General features: G+C 36.4%; 1 protein-coding gene across 2 annotated transcripts in view; it reads left to right on the forward strand.

The window, feature by feature from the left end:
- LOC145686070 (sphingosine-1-phosphate phosphatase 2-like) overlaps nt 1–18573 on the forward strand; it is a 90041-nt gene extending 71468 nt beyond the window's left edge. For both annotated transcript variants that reach the window (XM_081758984.1, XM_081758983.1), the window contains exons 5-6: nt 10272–10444; nt 17876–18573. In XM_081758984.1, coding sequence (XP_081615110.1) covers nt 10272–10444; nt 17876–18293 — 591 coding nt within the window. In that variant the 3' untranslated portion in view covers nt 18294–18573. The remainder of the gene's footprint in view (nt 1–10271; nt 10445–17875) is intronic.
- The last annotated feature ends 3199 nt before the right edge of the window (nt 18574–21772 follow it).

The following is a 21772-nucleotide window of genomic DNA, read 5'->3' on the forward strand; positions in this document are numbered from 1 at the left end:
AAACAGAGCAATAGAAAGAAATCAGCGTTGACGCTTTCATGGTATTCGGAATATAAACACAGAATACAGACGAATAGATAACGCTTAGTTAAAGTGCAAACTGAAATTTACTCCATGTGAAATTTATGTTTGACGTGTATTATTGGAATCGTATTGACTGGGAAGATAGAAACCTTTAGTGTGCAGTGATAGTTTATGAATCACAGGGGGGCGCAGTGGCTCAGTGGTAGAGCGTTCACCTCTGGTGCTTGGGGTCCCGGGTTCGATCCCAACCCCCGCCAAGTGAACTTTGTGGTGGACAAACACCGTGCTCGTGGGTTTTCTCGGGGTTCTCCCGTTTCCTCCCACTTTCTTCATTCCACCATTTCACTCATCTCTCATCATCACCGTCTCCTTTAGCCTAACCGGCATAACGGTGGGACGTAAAACTTAAAGATTTCATTTCATTTTTTTCAGTTTATGAATCATGTACAGTTTTTGTACTATTCTTCCTTAATAGCAACTTGGAAGTTTTGGCTTGTATATTTTACTCAGGAAATGTATTTATTTTGGTGAATAAAGAGTAACCTTTTCAGGACGGGCAGGGATTTCAAGAAAATCGTAGACCTTTACTTTGGCGGCCCTAGCACCTCTCCTAATTCTTCCATGGGTATGAATTATACCTTGTTGGAAAGCTTATGAAACAAAGATTCTAGTAAGATAACCTTTGAGGCTACCGTACCCAACCCGTAGAAGAAGAAGAAGAAAGAAAGAGAAAAAGTGAAAAAAATATTTTTTTCGAAATTCGTGAGAGTCTGGCAACACTGTTTCTAGTCGTACGCTAGAAAAAAATATTCTGACCTGTAGGCCAGACATTGATAATAATTATACCAAAAAATGAAGGGCAAAGGTACAATAGCTAGGTAAAAAAAAATCGGAAGATAGAATCTAGGTGAATCGTCCTGTTCCTATTTTCCCGAGAAATTTTCGTCTACCCTTACGTTGGCAGGCTTGGCGACGCCCCTAAATGTCACACATAAACAAACCATACCTCGTTGGAAACCTTATAGAACAGACATTTCAGCAAAGTAACTTTCGTGTCTCTTGGACCAAATCAGTAAAAGAAGAAGAAGAAGAATTTTTTTTTTTTCAAAAATACAATTCTTCAGATTTTGTCAGACTGTGGCAACGCTGATATATACCGTACGCAAGCAAAAAAAAAATCTCAGATTTACGCCAGACACTGGAAACAATGATATCAAAAAATGAAGGGTTTAGATTCAATAGGAATGGAGGGAAAAATTCTGAACACCGAGCCTACGTGAATCATCCTGTATTTTTTCGATAGATTGTGGTATACGCTAACATTGGCAGGCTTGGCCACGCTCCTAATTGTCACAAACATATCAGCTATACCTCGTTGGAATTCGTATAACACACACATTCCAACAAGGCAAGTTTCGCGTCTCTTGGGCTAAATTAGTAAAAGAAGAAGACGACGAAAATCAAAATTTTGGTTGGAAAATCCATTTTTTAAAAATTTGTCGTACTATGGCAACGCTGTTATTTCTCGTACGCAAGAAAAAAAAAATCTCACATTTACGCCAGACATTGGGGACAATGATATAAAAAAATGAATGGTGTAGGTGCAATAGAAATGGAGGAAAAAATTCGGAGCACCGAATCTGCGTGGATCATCCTGTATTTTTTTCGATAGATTGTGGTATACGCTAATATCGGCAGGCTTGGCCACGCTCCTAATTGTCACAAACATATCAGCTGTACCTCGTTGGAAAGCTTATGGAACAAACATTCCAACAAGATAACTTTCGTGTGTGTCGGGCCAAACTAGTAAAAGAAAAAGAAGACAAAAATGAAAATTTTGGGTGGAAAATCAAGTTTTTCGAAATTTGTCGGACTATGGCAACACTGTTGTTTGTCGTATGCAAGAAAAATAATTCTCACATTTACCCCCGTTATTGTGAATAATTGTGCAAAAAATAAACCGTGTAAGTGCAGTAGGAATGCACTCTTACTAACGGCAGAAAATAAACTCGCATTGGTTCACCTAACATTGTTCGTCGCAAGATCATTACTTTTCTTTCCTTTTGCTTCGTCAGGAAGATTTTTTTCTAAACTAAATAACTTGTCAAAGGAGGGAGTTGAAAGAAATGCTTATTTACGACCCTTAGGTTCAACTGATAGCTACAGCTGACTTTGACCAGGCTAAAAATAGAACGGTGCGTTCTGAGGTGATAACTATTTTCCTTTCGCTCTCTCTCTCTCTCTCTCTCTGTGTGTGTGTGTGTGTGTGTGTGTGTCTGTCTGTTCAATAAGTTATCTTGTTGGAATGTCTGTTCTATAAGCTTTCCAACGAGGTATAGCTGATATGTTTTTGACAATTAGGAGCGTGGCCAAGTCTGCCAATGTTAGCTTATACCACAATCTCTCGAAAACATACAGGATGATTCACGTAGGGTCGGCGTTCCGAATTTTTTTCTTCACTCCTATTCCACCTAAACCCTTCATTTTTCTACATCGTTGTTTCCAAGGTCTGGCGCAAATGTGAGAATTATTTTCCTTGCGTACGACAAATAACATTGTTGCCATAGTCCGACAAATTTCGAAAAATTTTAATTTCCCCCCAAAATTTTGACTTTCGTCGTCTTCTTCTTTTACTGGTTTGGCCTGAGACACACAAAAGTTACCTTGTTGGAATGTTTGTTCCATAAGTTTTCCAACGAGGTATAGCTGATATGCTTGTGACAATTAGGAGCGTGGCCAAGTCTGCTGATATTAGCGTATACCACAATCTATCGAAAAAAAAATAGACGATGATTCACGTAGGTTCGAGGTTCCGAATTTTTTTCTTCACTCCTATTGCACCTACACCATTCATTTTTTTATATCGTTGTTCCCAATGTCTGGCGTAAATGTGAGATTTTTTTTCCTTGCGTACGAAAAATAACAGCGTTGCCAAATTCCGACAAATTCCGAAAAATTTGATTTTCCACCCAAAATTTTGATTTTCGTCTTCTTCTTCTTTTACTGCTTTGGCCCGAGACACACAAAAGTTACATTGTTGGAATGGCTGATCTATAAGGTTTTCAACGAGGTATGGTTTGTGTGTCTGTGATAATTAGAAATGTCACTAGGGCTGTCAACGTTAGAGTACATTACAGTGGATATTGAATAATATACAGGATGTGTCACGTAGGTGTGGGGTTCTGAATTTCTTTTTCCATTTGTATTGAACCGATGGGTTTGACTTTTGTGTATCATTGTCCCAAATATCTGTCGTAAATGTGAGATTTTTTTTCTTGCGTACGATGAATAACAATGTTGCCAGAGTTCCTCAAATTCGAAATATATTTTTTTTGTCTTTATAAGAAAATATACAATCAGAAAAAGGGTAAATTCAATACCCCTCCTATTCACCCCTCTCAAGCCCAAAAGTCATGGACTGGGTATGGCTAGTTAGTATGTTCATTTGTCTCTATGGATGCCATTTTTTATCCTTGTAGCTCCATCAGGGGTATACCTCCCCCCAAATTCTGAAGGGAGAGAGGGAAAACTATAAACACCCAACTGCCCCCTCCCCCTTCACGGCGGGACCCATTACATGAATGATATACACAGGATTAGAAAGTTCCGTCCTTTCTGAAGAGATACATACCAAAATCATATCTCTAGGTTAATTAGGAGCTGAGCTAGAGAGGTTTGAATTACTGGCTCAAGGGTTGAGCCGTTCGTCCTGAAAAGGATATAAAACACTAGGAGTAATTGTAAACATTGCATTTCTTGATAGTGTAAGTATCAAATAAAATTCTAAAATACTAAAAGTTAAAAATAAATAAAATAAGACCCAGATCTTAAATCGTCAAAAATATAGATTCTTATGTTTGGTATTTTTCATGGACCAAACTTCGGATTCTAACACTAAAACTTCCAGAGTTTTAAAGCAAACAATTCCTGGACTTCGACTTTCATATGGTGTGCTATCTTGGTTGAAGTCAGTACCGCGCAAGAAGCGAGCAATAGACTGGAATAGATAGGTGTTAAATGTGAGATCCGTACTATAATCTTGATTAGTTCGATCCTTCAGCGTCTAGTACTTTGTTAGATTAGAGATGTGGGGGAACACTCATATAATAGAAAGAAGGTTAATGATATTTCAAGAAATTGCAATCCATTTGCTCGAGCTGAACAGAGTACATATAAGCGGCGATTCCTCGGACATTAAAAACAAATTTAAGGTGTAGCGTGTAATGTATTTATCTGAACAAAAACACCAGAGGTGCAAAAGGTGCAGTCAAATTCGTCAGTTTCAAAAAGTGATGAGGATGGATGAGCCAAGTGTCTTGGCCACTGCATCTAAAACGAACAGTCTGTTCCTAGTTTCACGGCCGGGACATTTCAGCCCTAAGGCTAGTAGTGGCCCCCAAATCCACCACGCTCACAAGCACCATCGTAAGGCTCGTCAACATCATTTTCCTTGACACTTCGTGGAGGAATATAAGTTTTCCTTGTCTGGGTTTCGGACCACCAATCTTACTGCAGTATACTGTATATGTGCCTTAGCGAAGTTGATATTCCTAAAATTGGTGGTGGCCCCAAACCCACCACGCCCACCACCAATATCCATAAGACTCCTTAACATCATTTTCTTTGACACCTCGCGCCAGTTCCAGTGTTCGTTTTAGATGGAGTGGCCAAGGAACTTGGCTCATCCATCCTCACCTCAACACTTTTTGAGGCTGACGAACTTTGCTACACTTTCTACACTTCTGGTGTTTTTGTTCAGATTCCACTTCTTTTTGTAGTTCGCCATGTCAGGATCGTATATTGGGATTCTCAATTGTGGCATATTGTTGGATTTAAATTTAGAATTGTATGTTTTTAAAGGAGTCATAATGTACTACATGCAGCATTAATTCCCAAGGATCTCCCACCGGGAATCGAACCCAGGACCCTGTACAAGAAAGGAGCACATGCTAGTCACTAGGCCAGCGGGGAGGATTTCTTCTATTAAATATCTGTCAGAGAGTTATGTTCAAACGAGATTCTAATTCATTTACTCGAACTACAAAATCACGATCGCTAACATCTCATTTTTCGTTACCTAAATACGAAGGGTATCAACAGGGCTCCAAAACCCTTGATGATGATTCCTTGATGCTACACCACTAGACATGGCTGGTATTTCAATATACTTAGTTATTCTCTGCCCTTCCACATTGCGAAATTAAGGAGTTCATTACATGACGCGCATGTTGCGCAGTTTCATACTGCCTCGGGTTTTCCCTCCAATGATATACACCTTTCAAATAGCTTGTAAACTTAATTATATTTGCTACCAATATATCCTAACTATATGTAAAACTACATGAACTGACATAAATTAAAGGGTTGCTTCCGGTTGACGAGGAAAGCTGAAATGATGAGGGGGGGGGGGATGAAGAATTTCCCCATGCTATTTATATGATTATTTTTTGTTACCAATAATCTTATGTTTTAGAAACTTGAAATTGGAATAAAAACTTGAAATTCGGTACGTTTTCGTTAGCATTACCTAAGTAAATCAGTAAAAATAAAAATTTCCAACTTTAGGGTGGTTTAATGGGGAACTGAGAAAATCTTTCCCATGTTATTTATATGAGACCTTTTACACCCCAAAATTATAGGGCATTTCCTGTTGGCTAGAATGATTAACTCTGACATGATTGTAACTTGTCGGGACTAACAGACAGAAAAATTACCGAAAGTGAATATTTTTAATTTTTAGAGTGTCTAAAAGGGAGATGAAGAAATTCCGCATGGTATTTTTAAAAATGGGCCTTTCTTGGACTTATATTCTCATATTTAGGTACTTGAAATTGGAATACAAACGTGAAATTCGGTATGCTTGAACGTTTTCGTTAGCATTACCTAAGTAAATCAGTAAAAATTAAAATTACCAACTTTAGAGTGGTTTTATAGGGAACTGAAAAACCTTTCCCATGTTATTTACATGGGACGCCTTCTACACCCCATAATGTTTAGGTACTTCCGGCAGGATTAGAATGATGAAATTTGGCATGATTGTAGCCTTCCGAGACTAACCTACAGGAAAATTGCCAAAAGTGAATATTTTTAATTTCTAAAGAGTCTAAAGGGGGATGAAGACATCCCCATTTTATTTAAATAGGCGTTTTCCTGGGATACAAAATCTTATCTTTTAGATAGTTGAAATAGGAAAAGAAACTTGAAATTTGGTAGAATTGTGGGCATAAGAGGTGTGAGGCCGTAAGCCGAGCAAAGGCGGGGGTGTGGGGGCGAAGCCCCCAGCTGAACAAATTCAGGAAATATAATGAGCAAATGCACGAAATTCACTGTTGATGAAAAGGCTGATACGTAAGAGATTCACAGATACACACACGAAGCATTAAGAATATTTTTACATAACTACTGTGGTAACCATAATATAACTCGTGGAAGCAATATATTTACGAAATCGGTTACATTTTGTTGCTTGTCTCACATAAAAGTCGAACAATTGAATTTCTCATTTCTTTAATACCAATGACTGCAATAAAGGAAAAATATTCACCAAAAAAATAAAATATATTGGTTTCCTTGTCTGGATTTCCAACCACGAAATTTACGGCAGTATGTACGTGCCTTAGCCCACGATTTTAAAAATTAACTGATTCACAGAACGTGCTTCATTAACTTACTTCACTACTTATTACTAGCTTTCACTCACACACTGAGAAAATATGTATGTGGCGTAGGTTACATGTGTAAATCCTGTAGTTTTTGGAGTTAACTACACTAAACGTATAACTGAAAAAGTATATTTTATACATACTTTTCGTATAACTGTTCCGAATAAACGTACTTTCTGCACGAACGAAAGAACTGTATGTAAGCGATCAGGATCTCACATACAGATGGACGTATGTAACTTCTAGCTGACGTACGCAACATATATATGCGTAGGCTTACGTAATGTACGGAAGACTTGTTAGATGTCAGATATCCTGCAATGACATTGTGTAACATCTAAGCGGAAAAGAGGGCAGTACGTATGTAGCGTATGGATAACGTATGCTAAGTATTGATGTCTGTAGTAAACATAAGGATCCCGTATATTTGTACAATATACCGCTGTCCGGATAACGGATTTTTCTCAGTGAGCTTAGCTCGTTTTTCTAGTAACCTAAAACGACAGGGACACAAACAGAAACATCGAGGAAATTAAGATTCCAATGGTTCTTCCACCGGAAATCGAACCCGGGACCCCACACCAAAGGCGCACGTGATAGCCAATAGACCAGCGAGGAGAACACTCACTCGGACGATTGACAACATTATCACTATGCACATGGTGTGTTGAATAACGGAATCGTTTTTGATTTCTGATTGTACGGACAGGTTTTTTTTTTTTTTTTTTTCCAATGAAAAACTTTCCATAGTAAATTCCTCAAATTTCGTATTCAAGCCGTTATAGAGTACCTTCATGGAAAGTTTCACATCTTTATCTCATTAAGAAGTACCTAATGGCTATGGACAGTTTTTCGCCCATAAAAATTTCCCATACCACATTCCTCACATTTCGGACTTCTTCCATACTCAAGTCATTACAGGGTTCCTTTATGCAGTTTCACGTCTCTATCTCATTGGGTAGTACCTAATCAATTTGATGAGTGAGTGAGTGAAACGATTTCTTGCTTGGCTAAGGACAGTTTTTTGCCCTTAAAAAATTTCCCATAGCACATTCCTCACATTTCGGACTTTTTCCATGCTCAAGTCATTGTAAGGTACCTTTGTGCAGAGGTTCGTCTCTCTCTTTCTCATTGGAAAGTACGTAATCAATTTGGTGAGTGAGTGAAACGATTTCTTGCTTGTCTAATGAGAGTTTTCTGTCTATAAAAAAATTCTCGTAGCACATTCCTCACATTTCGGACTTTTTCCATACTCAAGTTGTTATAGAGCACTTTTATGCAAAGTTTCACGTCTCTATCGCATTGCGAAGTACCTAATAAATTTGATGAGTGAGTGAGTGGAATGACTTCTTCCTTGCCTAATGACAGTTTTTTGCCCATAAAAATTTCCCATTGCACATTCCTCAGATTTCGGACTTTTTCCATACTCAAGTCATTATAGGGTACCTTTATGCAAAGTTTCACGTTTCTATCTCATTGGGAAGTACCTAATCAATTTGATGAGTGAGTCAGTGAGCCTGAAAACTGCATATTTTAGGGGTCCAGTACTCCAATATGGTTGAAAGTAAGAATATGAAATTTGGTATATAAGAACATCTCTCGGATATCTCCTTACTCTAAATCTCATGTTTCTACCCTTATTAGAATCTTTTTTACAGAACCTGGAAATCGCCGATTTTACCCAAAACTCTTGTTCGTGTATAACATGCTTACGGAAGTGCAGACCAGTTTTCATTTTCTTCGCGGAACTTGGTTGCCAGACCTTGGAACGCGTGCATATTGACATGTCTTACGTTCGAATCTTAAATGTCTAGTACCCTTCGTGGTAACTAGTCGGAAGCTATTTAATGCTACTTCATGTCGGGATTCTTCATCAAACGGTAATGAACGAGTGTGAAATATCAGATGAGTCACAGTTTGTTGGATTCGCCTTTAGTACTTGAGCTTCAGAATTCGTTGTGGAAGTGGGACTGAAAATGGCGTTTTCCTGCTTGAAATTGGAGATTTGAATTTGTGATTTATAGTGTGCTTTCTTTTAGCAGGCCAGGTAGTAGCCGTCATGGTTGTCAAGAAGTTTATGAAGATGTGTATTTTTAAAATATACTTACATTTTATAAACACCCTGAAGCGTCGTTAGTTTACTGGCGAACATGTTGTACAAGATCCTACTGTATACGATCCATGTTCGTCTAGTCCTACGATATGTCAAACTAATCTTCTGGGACACCATATATACTTACTATAATAATGAAGTTTTTAATTACTTGAAGAAAGCTTTCAAAATATAAAAGATTGTAAAGTTAAGGGAACAAGAATTTAGGAGGACTATTTACTTTTCTCCATTACTTTTCTTTAAAGACAAATATATATATATATATATAAACATGTAACATTCAAATACGTTTAACTTATTTAGTTGTGCACTACGAAAATGTAATGTCATGAGGAATAAAAGTGAAATATATAAAGTTACTAGAAATTAATACTATCCCACCTTGTCATTTCGAAAATAATCGTACAAAGTGCGGCAATAGTTCCCAAAATTATTTCATGAAATGGAAACATATGGCCTGCAGGAAGATGATGTGTCTCTAACTTTCGACGTAGTCACTTCTCTCGATGCACAAACTTGCTATTGGTATAACGACTGGAATTTTTTGGACAGGTCCCTTTGTTGGATGCCCATCATTACCGTCGTCACAACTATGATAGCCACCATGACCTCAAATATTGCCTTTGAGGTGGCGTTTCAACTCCGGGAACAGGAAGTAGTCCGCTGTAGCGAAATCTGTACCTCCCAATGTTACAGTTCTGTGAGAGGTCATTGTCATATAGGAGACTTCAATTGCTGAATTGATTAATTGTGGCTTGACACATTGGACGATTTGCTTTTATAACCTCTAAATAGAAGCTGTGATTGATACTCTGGCCTTCTGGAACATATTCGTGGTGAATGAGACCACGCATCAAAACTCGTGACTTCTGCATTCGAACTTTGGTTGGTCTTGGCTTCCCTAAACTGACCCATGCCAACGATTGACATTTGTGTCACTCAAATGTGCTTTGTTCTAGACCATGCTTCATACCCGTAAGCATTCTGTAGCAAGCCATGGGATTTTGCGACTGTTTTTTCCCAAAACTAGATTGCATCTTTGACTAAGTAGCTACACTGCGTATTGCATTGTTCAACTCCACTGCTTACCTGCTAGTCGGAATATGTTAGAACCTTTCCGGTCCCTCGACAGATATATGTACTCGTGACACTGTTGTTCCTGAAATTGCTACTTCTTTTGGTATCCGAAGAAAAATAAAACCTCGATATTTCATTGAAAGAATAAACATTTAAGAGTTAGTCTACGATCATTTTCTCATTTACTTAGATGTTAAGAATCTGTTGTTATAGGTAAACATATTGGGCAATTATTAAATATAATAATAGTTGTTCTCATCTTATTACACTAAGGAATAGCCGTGAATTTATTTTATAACTTTGATAAATTGACTTGATGTGTTGAATTTAATAATAATTGTGTTTTGATTCTGTATTTTACTCTTAATATACATATTTTTCTTGTTTCCTTTCAGGATATAATTGTAGGTCTGATGTTAGCTCTAATCCTTATGGTTCCTGTAGTACCGTTGGTAGATTGGCTTGACAGTTACTTTCTCACGAGTCGATCCTCACCGTTTGTTCTGTTTACACTGGCTATATGTCTAATTAGTTTCTATCCAACTCGAGGCATGTGGACACCGACAAGGTAAATAGACGAATTTTTATTATTGTAAATAAAAATTGCAATCAGATTTTAAGTGTTTCGTACATAGGATAATTTTCCCTCTAAATGACAGTGCATATGTAGTTTCTTTTGTAGTTGTTTACAAATCTGGTCACAAAAAGTGGGACTGCCTTCCGAACTGCGGAAGTCGAAAAATGACCCTATGACGAGGATTTTTACGAATTCCTTTAAGCCTGGTATTTTCTTCATTTTTGCCGCAGTCAGGAGTGGGTGGAAATTGAACAATAACATTTGCCGTATGTATATGATAATTTCGTTATAGGCAAACATAATAGCTACAATACAAACAATTACGATAATTTTAAGATGGAAAGTTAATAAATTTTTATATAGAACGATTAAATAAGCGAGTAGAGAAAATACCGTAACTACAAATAGTCTACGATAATCAATATTCTGCTTAACGCGACTTGTTAATGTTTCACTGCAAATTCGTGTTCTCAAAACATACCTTTGTCCACTTATCTTCTTTGGAACCAAAACTAAGGAATAATTTATGAAAAGCACGTTAAGATCACCAGGGTATGGGAATTGCTCACTATAGACCTTTCCTTTTCTTACGAAGAACGTGCATTTCAACTAATAAAATATATATAAGCAAAAAATATCCAAAATTTGTACATACGGAAGACAAAAAGGATCCTTTGATTTTTTTCAAGATATATTTTAAAATATTTTTTTCTAAGTTAGTTGACTGCGTTCGTAGAGCATGCAATCTGAATACAATAGAAACTTTATAGGCAGAAGTTACTAGAACTTTACAGGAAAGTTTGCCTGACAACCCACCATTGAGAGCTGTCGAGCTATGGGAGATAGTTCTCAATGCTTGGGAAGAAGTGACACAGGGACACCGATATGTCGGCAGCTAAGTTAACTCTGTACCAAGGCGACTAAGAGCCTTAAGGTTGGTTTAAAGGGACAAGTTTTGTCGATAGATGGCAATACAATCTTTGTATCTCTTCCATGTATTTTTTACCTTTCACGAAAATTCACGATTTCTGTTACAAATTTCAACCTACAGACTTCAGATTTTTAGAAAAGTAACTTCATAATCTATCGAAGGCAATAATCCGTGCCGATTTTTTATTTAGAATTTTCTTCTTTGTTGAAAAGGCTTGATTGTTGAAATGGATATCCAAACCTTTAACAATGGAACTGTTTCAACAATGAAGAAAATTCTAAATAAAAATCGGCACGGATTATTGCCTTCGATAGATTATGAAGTTCCTTCTCTAAAAATTTGAAGTCTCTAGGTTGAATTGTGTAAAAGAAATTGTAAATTTTCGTGAAAGGTAAGAAATACATGGAAGAGATACGAAGACTGTAGTGACATCTATCGGCAAAACCTGTCCCTTTACACTAACCTTAATAGAGGCTAATGGGGACTACACAAAATATTGATCTTGAATAAAGTCACAGCAACACGAAAAGCTCTTTATAGAGCTGCCTAATTGCGTTCATTTATCCTGTAATTTGGTATCAATTGAGACTTACAATTTCTCAATGTACTCCTACAACATATAACGATTATTTACTAGCAGTAGAGTAACCATCTGTCAATGTAGCTTAGAAAAGACATTGAAATCCATACCATGAACATAAATAAATATAAGAAAGAAAAGCAAACTGATAAATAAAAAAATGTAAAAGAAATTAACACAAATACACAAAATAATGATGCGATTAAGCGCAGAGTTGTGAGAGAAATTGTGTACTCTATAATGAGAACAAAGCAGCTATATTGGTATAAATAATTTTTTCACAGACATTCTTTTCAATCACCTGAAAGAATGTTTCGTCTAGGAAATTCTTCCTAATGCAATCGAAAAGTGTTAAAAATTTAAAATATATCACTACTTTGAAATGTCGCCAGCATATATATGGATTTCCAGAACAAAATCACAACTCTATATTGTATACTCTTGACCAGAAAGCAATATAGAAATACTAGCTGAAATCTCCGTTCTTTGCACGAGACAAATAGATGTAATCAAAATATTTTAAAGATATAATTAAACCCCTTTTTTCCTCCGTAGGATACGTATTTGAATTGAAATAAAATTATAAAAACCCAGCACAGCCTAAGTCGAACATGCAAAATTTATCTGAGATAGTTCAAATGCTTTCCCGTGATACTGAGAGAGACATCGTTGATATCGTTTTTATATATTGAGAAAAATAGAGAAATTCCCCCTTCTCCCCTCCCCCTTAGAAGCAGTATTTTGTGAAACTCTAGGCACGTCCATTTATTTAAGGATTTCAAGTTTCAGATTTCGAACATTAGAATTGTACCTAGGTTTCTTTGCCATGAACCAGTCTTTCAAACGGTACCACTCGCATGTCTCTAGCATATAACATAGTGGAGAAAATTCGCGAAAAGGGGAAATTTTTGTCAAAAAATCCCTTTTCCCCCGATTTTGGGCCCCTCTGGCCGGCCCCTGTGTCAACCCACAGAACCCCCAAAAAAAAACCTCAAACATACTACATACTATGTGTAATAACTGTACGAAGTTTCAATGTTATATCTTGAAAAATAAGAGAGGAAAAAAGATTGCCCCATGTGCAAACAGTATCACCTTTCCCCTATGTGAGCAACGGATAACCCATTTTTATATAAAAATTTCCTGACTCATCCCTAATTATTGTAGGGACATGATTGATACACCGTTTTGTTTGGCCAAAACCAGTCTTTCAAACGGTACCACTCGCATGTCTCTAGCATGTACCATAGTGGAGAAAATTCGCGAAAAAGGGAATTTTTTGTCAAAAAACCCCCTTTTCCCCGATTTTGGGTACCTCCACTATGGTACATGCTAGAGACATGCGAGTGGTTCCGTTTGAAAGACTGGTTCATGCCAAAGAAAACGAGGTACGTATCATGACTTTAGAATAAATAGTGATAATACTGTAGATACTTTACTAAAGTAATTGACTAAAAATGTGTAAAAAATGAAAAAATAAAGAAATCGAGATTTTTTGACACACGTCTGTTGACTCTAGCAACATGAGTCATACCTCATTTTCTTCAGCGTAAGGCAGCCTTTCAAATGGTACCACTCAAATTTCGCTATCTTGTAACTGTGAAGAGGAAAAGGGATTTTTTTCTTTAAAAATCCCCTTTTTTCCATTTTGGATGTGATTTTTTCCGCTTCTGGTACACGATAGGGAAATTTGAGTGGTACATTTCGAAAGCCTGTCTCATAACGAAACCAACGAGGTACAAACCATAATTCTAGGGTAAATAGTAATGTGTCAGGGATTTTTTGAAAAAAAAAAAAAAAACTTCTCAAATATACCCTTTTTTTAAAACTCATCGTCCATGTTTGTGACGTTGTGACGTCACAGCCCCCAGACAGAGCGTGCGAGGCTGCAAAATGCTCATAAAATATGTTCTATGTTGCTTCCATATTTGAGTGAATGCAAAAATCCCGGTCTAAAAAGCTTTATTCGAGACTTACAAAGCAAATTCCGAAGGTTGACGCCATGGCATAGGTGTTGTGCTATCATAATTTAAAAGGGTTAACGTGGAATTCGAACCATATGAATTCCGGCCGGAAATTGAATATGGGTCTCCGACGCCGGAGTAAACGTTAGAGGCAAGAGGAGGAGGAGTTGTGATTTTGTTTAATATATATATATATATATATATATATATATATATTCTAATGCACTCTATTACATAGCTGTGATATATATATTTATAAATTTCTTGCATTCAAACGTGACTATTCTTTGTCAGTAAAATGCATTTCCTTAATTCACAAGAAAATGAATAAATAAATTAACTTGCCTACCCAGGATTCGAACCATAAACATTAGCACGCGAATCCATTATGTTAAGAGAGCCTTTTCCCGTTGTCACTGTTACTGTTTTATTGCTTTAATCACGTATCATGTAGTGTACCAGTTTTACTTTTATGTTTTTGGGAGGGTTGTTTTCTAAATGCCACCCGAATATTTACTTAGAAGCAACATCCAAATGTTCTATATCTATGAGAGAATACATCCAGTGCTCTGCAACAGAATTGCGGGAAAGTAGATTTCCTTTCTAAAGAGATGTGAGGGATATAAAGATCTAGGTTTAACTTTTTAGACAGTTTCTGGAAGCCAGTCCCACTTTTTTTTTTTTTTTTTTTTTTTTTTTGTGTGTGTGTGTGTGGGGGGGGGTGAGACCTGAAGTGTATATATTTTTTACTTTTGTTTTTTCCTGGCGGTCCATAATAAATTTTAAATTCCTATGATTCTTTCGTGGACGATGAATTAACCATTTTTATCCTCTGTCAAACTTACCAAACACTACAGTAGAAGTATAAAGTAAAATACACTTTTCTTGTTAGAAGTAAAATTGTTTAACTGGCGTTAGGGCCACGTGCGGACTGATAATATAATTAGTCAAATGTTGCTATGGTTACAAAGCGTTAGCAGATTACAGTCATCACCAGGAAAACAGATCTTCTCTTCCCTTAAGTAATGCTACCCGTAGCTCTTGACTTTCAACGAAGAAAGTTGGTTTTGTTTGTCCATAAACTATAAACTATTACGCGGTTTTATATATACTTTTACAAAACAGATTTTTAAAAAACTAAGAAAATAACGTAATGAAGTACATAGAATAGACTTAAAAGTTCAATGTATCTTACTAGCTAGCTTATAAACATAAACTATTTTTAGGTACCCCGCAATAAATAATCTCGCCAACATTATTTCATATGTATTTTGAAGAACTAGTGAAAAAGAGCCTTCACAATGAAGACGATATTCGGTAAGAGGTAGAGTGATTAGGTGTATAGGGTTTGCAGATGATGTGGTGCTTGTTGCGGAATCTGAAAATAAGATAAGTAAGATGTTAGAAAACTTGAGAAATGGCTGTGAAGAATGTGGAATGGACGTTAATGTTAGAAGGATAAAAATCATATTGCAACGAAGCGGTCGGTGTCAAATATAAAAGTAAGAAAGGAGAAAATAGAACAGGCGACTAGTTCTCAATATCTAGGTAGTATTATTAGTGGTATGAAGTGCGAACGTAAAATAAAAGAAAGAACAGAACTGGCGAAAGAAGCATTTAGGAGGAAGAAAAGTCTGCTTTGTGAGTCTTTGGATAAAGAATTGAGAAAAGACTCATAAAAGGCTTCGTGTGGAGTATTGTACTATATAAGGAAGAAACATGGACATTACACAAAAAATGGGGTGCGGGGGGGAGACTGGAAGCTTTTGAAATGTGTATATGGAGAGAACTAGCTGGGTCGAGCAGGAAACGAATGAAAGGATCTTGAAATTTGCGGGGGAAGAAGAAAAAAAAATATATAATTGAAACGAGGAAAAGAAGCTGGTTGGAACATTGTCTGAGAAGAAACTGTATCATTAGGGACGTACTAGGGGATATAGTGACAGAAAAAAAGAGGGAAAGGGCGAAGGAGGCTACAGTTGAAAGACGTATTAAAATAGAAAAATCGTACGTGAAGCAGGCCCGTATCCACGGGGGGCTAGGGGGCCGCCCCCCTAAAATTTTCGCGATAGGCTTGCAAAGGAACTATAATATGATGATGAACTATACTATGGTTGGATGACCCCCCACCCTGCATTATTGGGCTGGCTACTGGCCTGACGTGAAGACGAAGAAGACGTTGGCTGAAGACTAGAACATGGAAGCTTCTCAGTTGCAGCAAGTGACCTGCCAGTAATGGTAGAATTCCCATAACGATGAAAAAATAACAGCTTTTCACACAGCAAACACTGCTAGCTAACTATATACAATATTAGTTGATTAAACTAATTTGTAGTTTTGCCGACGTATGTCCACACTTTATAACAGGCGGGAACAACATACACCTCAAAACAATTCTTTATAATTTTAAAAGTGAGTACATATATGAGCAAAAGTACAAATAAGTTTCATGAACTAGTATATGTTTGCTAGTTGCTACTGTATGGAAAGCTGTTAATTATTGAGTTACACCTTTATTATTATTATTATTATTATTATTATTATTATTATTATTATTATTATTATCAGGGTTGGCTGGTTTAAACCAGCTGTTTTTTTTTTTTAAATACAACTGGTTTAAACCAAAAAAGAAAGAATGAAAAATGCTTTAAATCGTGTGAACTTCATGGTGACGTTTCCACATATCAAACCATCCGCATTACGTTTATCTACTTTTTATCTTTTAATCAAGGGGTCCCGTGTTCAATTGTCGATCGAACCACAACCCATCTTTCAAGTGTAAACCAATTAGCGATTCGAGGTGTCCCTTTAAGCGAAAGTCTTCTCCGTGATAACCTTGGTATTTCATAAGGATGTTAAGCCTAAACATACAAAAGGAAACCAAATTATATATTTCTACTTGAATGAATGCCTGTTGTTTTATAATGAAGCTAAGGTTGCTTAAATATATTGATAGAAATTGGCAAAATTTATCAACTACTTACGTAGCTTCCAACATCAACTTGGATTTGACTTTTTAATTCTATTGAATGATATCTACATACCAAATTTGTAATTTAATACTTCAGTTTTAGCGTAGTGATTATGATACGTTGACCTTAAAATTTTACATACAAATACTTTAAAGTAATAACAGGATTTTCCCAATGGCTAAGGCGGGAGTTTCCCGATTTATATATAATTCTGGTATAATGTTTTTAATTGTGTAACTGTTTATCTTTTTGTCCTTCTGAAATGATTCTTGACAACAATATTAACAAGTAGGCCTATGTAAAGATCAGTACAACGTATTTTTATCAGAAGTCCTTCTTGAGTGAGTCGGCAATCGTATTTGTGACCAATTAGTCCCGGTTTCGTGTCCAAATGGACAATTTCTCTTGGATGTAAGTCGAGAAGCGGTTTGGATTCCGCTTTCAGCTTATGTGACCCCTTCCAGGATAACCTTGTTGTAGCATAATAACACCAAGGCGAAACAAACTAATTTCTGTCCATATCTAATATAAATACATAGAGTAAATTATTTAAACCAAAAAAACCCTGGTTTTTTTGGTTTTTTCAATAAAAGCCATGGTTTTTGCCAACCCTGATTATTATTATTATTATTATTATTATTATTATTTTATTTGATGTTTGTCAGAAGATACACACACTAAGGATTTTCAATGAATTAAGAATTAAGGAAGATACAAACATGTAAAATTCACAACTTCTTACTGCCAGAGGAAGAAAATGGATTCGTCTTTTAAATATAGCAGATTAATATTTACAGATATCTGTCCTCAGGGTACATGGAGGTGAGCGTTAAAGATGTAAATTTATATCACAGTAATAACACAATAAAATAATGTTCGCTGAAAAAATGGTGGATCAGAATAATGCAATATTTTTTGTTTATTTATCTGCTATGCTTTTATGATCTGATAATTTTTTTTCTTTCTTTTTTGCAGAGGCGATACAACGGTTATATTGGGAACGTGTGTTGGTGTTCAGGTTGGAGCCTGGGTAAACTATCAATTAGGTGCAATGCAAGAATCAAACCTACCTCCTCCATATAACATTATTTGGCCGTCATATGAAATGTTCGGTCTAGCAGTGTTGCGAACAACAATTGGCTTAAGTTGCATTGTTGCTACTAGAGCAGTGTTTAAGTCAGCATCTTATGCAACTGTCTGTGCATTACTTCGATTAAATTCCAAAGAACTGAAGAAGACAAAAGATAGTAAAGAAAATAAACAAAAAATTATCGTTGAACTAAGTTATAAATTTATTACGTACGTAGCTATGGGTTTCAACACATTGTACTTGCTACCTAGTGTCTTTAGATTAATCGGTATAGAACGTCCTACATTCTACACTGAAATTTAAAAGTAATTTAGAATTAAGTGGTTAAATTTTTTCACAAATCTCTAATCATGTTAATAAATCATTTCAAGATAACATACTTGGTATGTATGTTCGCTCTTGCTGTTTTCAATTATATATATATATATGTAAGTTTATCAGTGTTGTCAGATGTATAGTGAATTATGCAAAAGATTTAAGAAAGTTATATCTGTCTAAGATTATTATTATAAAGTTATTTATATGTCAGCTTTATTTTATAAATTTCTTTTATTTTTAAAAATTAAAGAAAATGGCATTTCAACAGTGTGTTTATTGTGCATCTTTTGTCATAAACATATCGGTGGAAGAAAGTCTTTTTCGTCCAATATCAAGGAACCTCGAGTAATATGTGTGTGTACACGAGAGCTGTTGGAAATGTTTCTGCAAACTACTACGTACAATGATGCGAGTGTTCCACTATTATAAAATTCGGAAGAATAGCTCCCTGTGTTATATTACGAGGGGCGTTCCATATTGGATTTACACTTTTTTTCTTCTTTCAGAGTCCACCATTGAGCTCGTCATTACAGGTGAAAGAACAATACAGAGAAGTGTGATCCCTGGAAACTACAGCACATTTCACCAACAGCTGTAAGTACGTGAGCGGACATGGAAGGCGATCAGCATGGACAGCGCTGGATAACATGGTTTTTGTGGAAAGAGAAATCTGTGCTGGAGCAATCGGAAATCCACAGACGATTAGTGGCAGTGTGTGGAGAGTGTGCACCGTCACGCAAAATCGTACACAACTGGGTGGACAGCTGGAAAAGTGACCGCACACCAACGGAGAAGGAAACCAGTTCGGGAAGGAAAGTGACTGTGGCAACACCAGTAAACATTTTAAGAGTGGAGCGGCTTATGCAGGGCAGCAGGTGCATCACATTCACGGAACTGGAGGTGACCATAGGACTTGCCAGAATTACTCTGCACCTCATAGTGCACGAATACCTTAAGATGGGTAAGGTGTCTGCCAGGTGGGTTCCCAAATCCCTGAATGCAGCGCAAGAACGTGAGCGGTGATCTGCAATCCTACAGCCAGGATCCAGAAGGCTTCATGTCCAAACTCGTAATTGGCTACGAGAGTTGGCTGCACTGCCATGAGTCAGAGACTACCACCAATCGCCTGTGAATTTCCGCAGTCTGTACCTCCTCTTTCCACAGTAACCACGTTGTCCAGCGCTGTCCTTGCTGATCGCCTTCCATGTTGTCCGCTCACGTACTTAACAACTGTTGGTGAAATGTGCTGTAGTTTCCAGGGATCACACTTCTCTGTATTGTTCTTTCACCTGTAATGACGAGCTCAATGGTGGACCCTGAAAGAAAGAAAAAAATGTATAAATCAATATGGAACGCCCCTCGTATCTTTGATTCTTTAAGCCTATTTAGTTTTCACAGCAGTTTGAAGAAGCACCTCAGAAACCTCTGTTCGAAATGCGTCAACAGCTGCTTCAGGTGACACAACTCCAGGGCTAATAGCGAGTCACTTCTTAAACTAAAAATTATTTTTTTCAAGTTTGTCACTAAAAGTTACTTTGGGGGGGGGGGGTAAAGTCAATTTTTCGTGTGATTTATGTTTTGCATTGACAGTTTTCTAAGAAAATATTAAAAATAAATAGAAAAAGGCAGACATATCCACATTATTTGCTTTGATCATATTGTGTTAAAGGAGAATAACATATATTACCTATTTACAGTTTACTTTTCATTGTATGCGGAATCTTGGTAGAAGCCAAACCTATGTTTACGAATCATGTGGTACCAAGACAAAATTTGTAACAAACCAATTGTACAAGACAAAATTTTGTTACCAGTTAATGGTAATCTAGATGTTATGTATTAATTACATTACTTTAATTTTGTATTTTTGGACATAATGAAAATATAGAAATTTGGCCTTACCCCATTCAGATCAAAGTTGAAATACAAAACCGTGGAAAGTATGTAATTAATAAAGAACCTCTAAACTCAAGTAATCCATTTTTTTTATTAGCTGACAAACTTAAGTAAAATATTTTTTAATCGTAACATGTTAAAACTACGTATTTCAGCTATGATCCAGCCGGCCGTATTTTGGTTGAAAAAACATTAAAATTCAATTTATGTCCAAGTTTGGCATCAAGGTTTAAAGTTACTTTTTGATGAGATTTTGGTCACTTTTTCATGTGCTTTTGGTCACTTTTCAACTATTTAGAAGAGACCGGACCACTATGAGCCCTGCAAGTCGCTCACCACACATCATATTTTTCATGTGTGGGAACAAATAGAACTCAGGTGTTAAATAGGCAAGTACGGACAATGAATCGACATTTTTACTGAAAATAATAATAATAATAATAATAATAATAATAATAATAATAATAATAATAATAATAATAATAATAATTTGGCGTGCTAATTGGAAACTGGCGTTGTGGTGGTGAAGAACGATGCGACGATTTGGGTTTGTTTTACACAATTCATTGATAACTTTTTGCAAACAAATTATTGTGTTTCTCAGCATTTGCAATCCTTCGATCCTATAAAACTACGGTTGCCACATATTTTGTATAACTGAAGAAACAAGCAACCATTTTCTTGTCAACCCCCCCCCCCCTTCCCCCCGAACGAATAACTTTTGTTGGTTTCGGCTCACTTTGAAACACCCAAACAGTTGCTTGCTGTTTAGCTTTCGAGTTCATATAAATATATCCAATTTTCGTCCAGTGTAACGATGTAGTACACCAGTTGACACAAGCCTGTTTTTGAGCGTCGTTCAAATTGTGTCGGATCCAACAATTGAATGATGTGTCCGTACAAAATAGAGATAATGAGATTTGCTTTCTGAGAGTGTGAAAGGATGCCTTGAATCTCACGGTATGTTGCATCCCGATCTCTCAATTATTTTACGCACAGCATCAACGTTACTGGCAACAACAGACGTGGATGAACGACTACCACTCGGAAATGTGCAGCACGCTAGAATTTGGAAAGGATAATATGCACTTTCCTGTTGAATGGTGCTTCATGTCCGAAAGCCAAATGAAATTGCTTGGTGCATAGTTCCGGTGTTAAAGTACATTTGAAATAATAAAAAATCATTGCCCAAAGTGTTCATGAGAAATTTCCATTTCTCACACAAAATAACTACAAACTGGTGTAAAAAATAAATAAATGAAATAAACAAATAGGCTAAAGCAAACAAACAAAGAAAATTTAAACATATTAAAGTCTTCCAAATTTATATGAACGGAACAGTAGCACACTACAGAACACTATAAGTAGTAGTTTGCAGAATTTTTTCTAGCAGTGCTCGCATTACGTAATTTTCTCCACAGTTTTTCAGAAGGTAAGTATTGAACTGATTTCCTTCGTTGATTGGAAAAAAAAAATCTTTAATAGAAATAAGGCTTTTGGTTTTTCCATTCATATTAAGTTTGATTTTATTGAAATTGTTGTTGTTTATTGAAGTTTAGCGGCCCTTT

Source organism: Thermobia domestica, chromosome 5, assembly GCF_964235325.1.
Source record: "Thermobia domestica chromosome 5, izTheDome1.hap1.1, whole genome shotgun sequence".
Classification (NCBI taxonomy): domain Eukaryota; kingdom Metazoa; phylum Arthropoda; class Insecta; order Zygentoma; family Lepismatidae; genus Thermobia; species Thermobia domestica.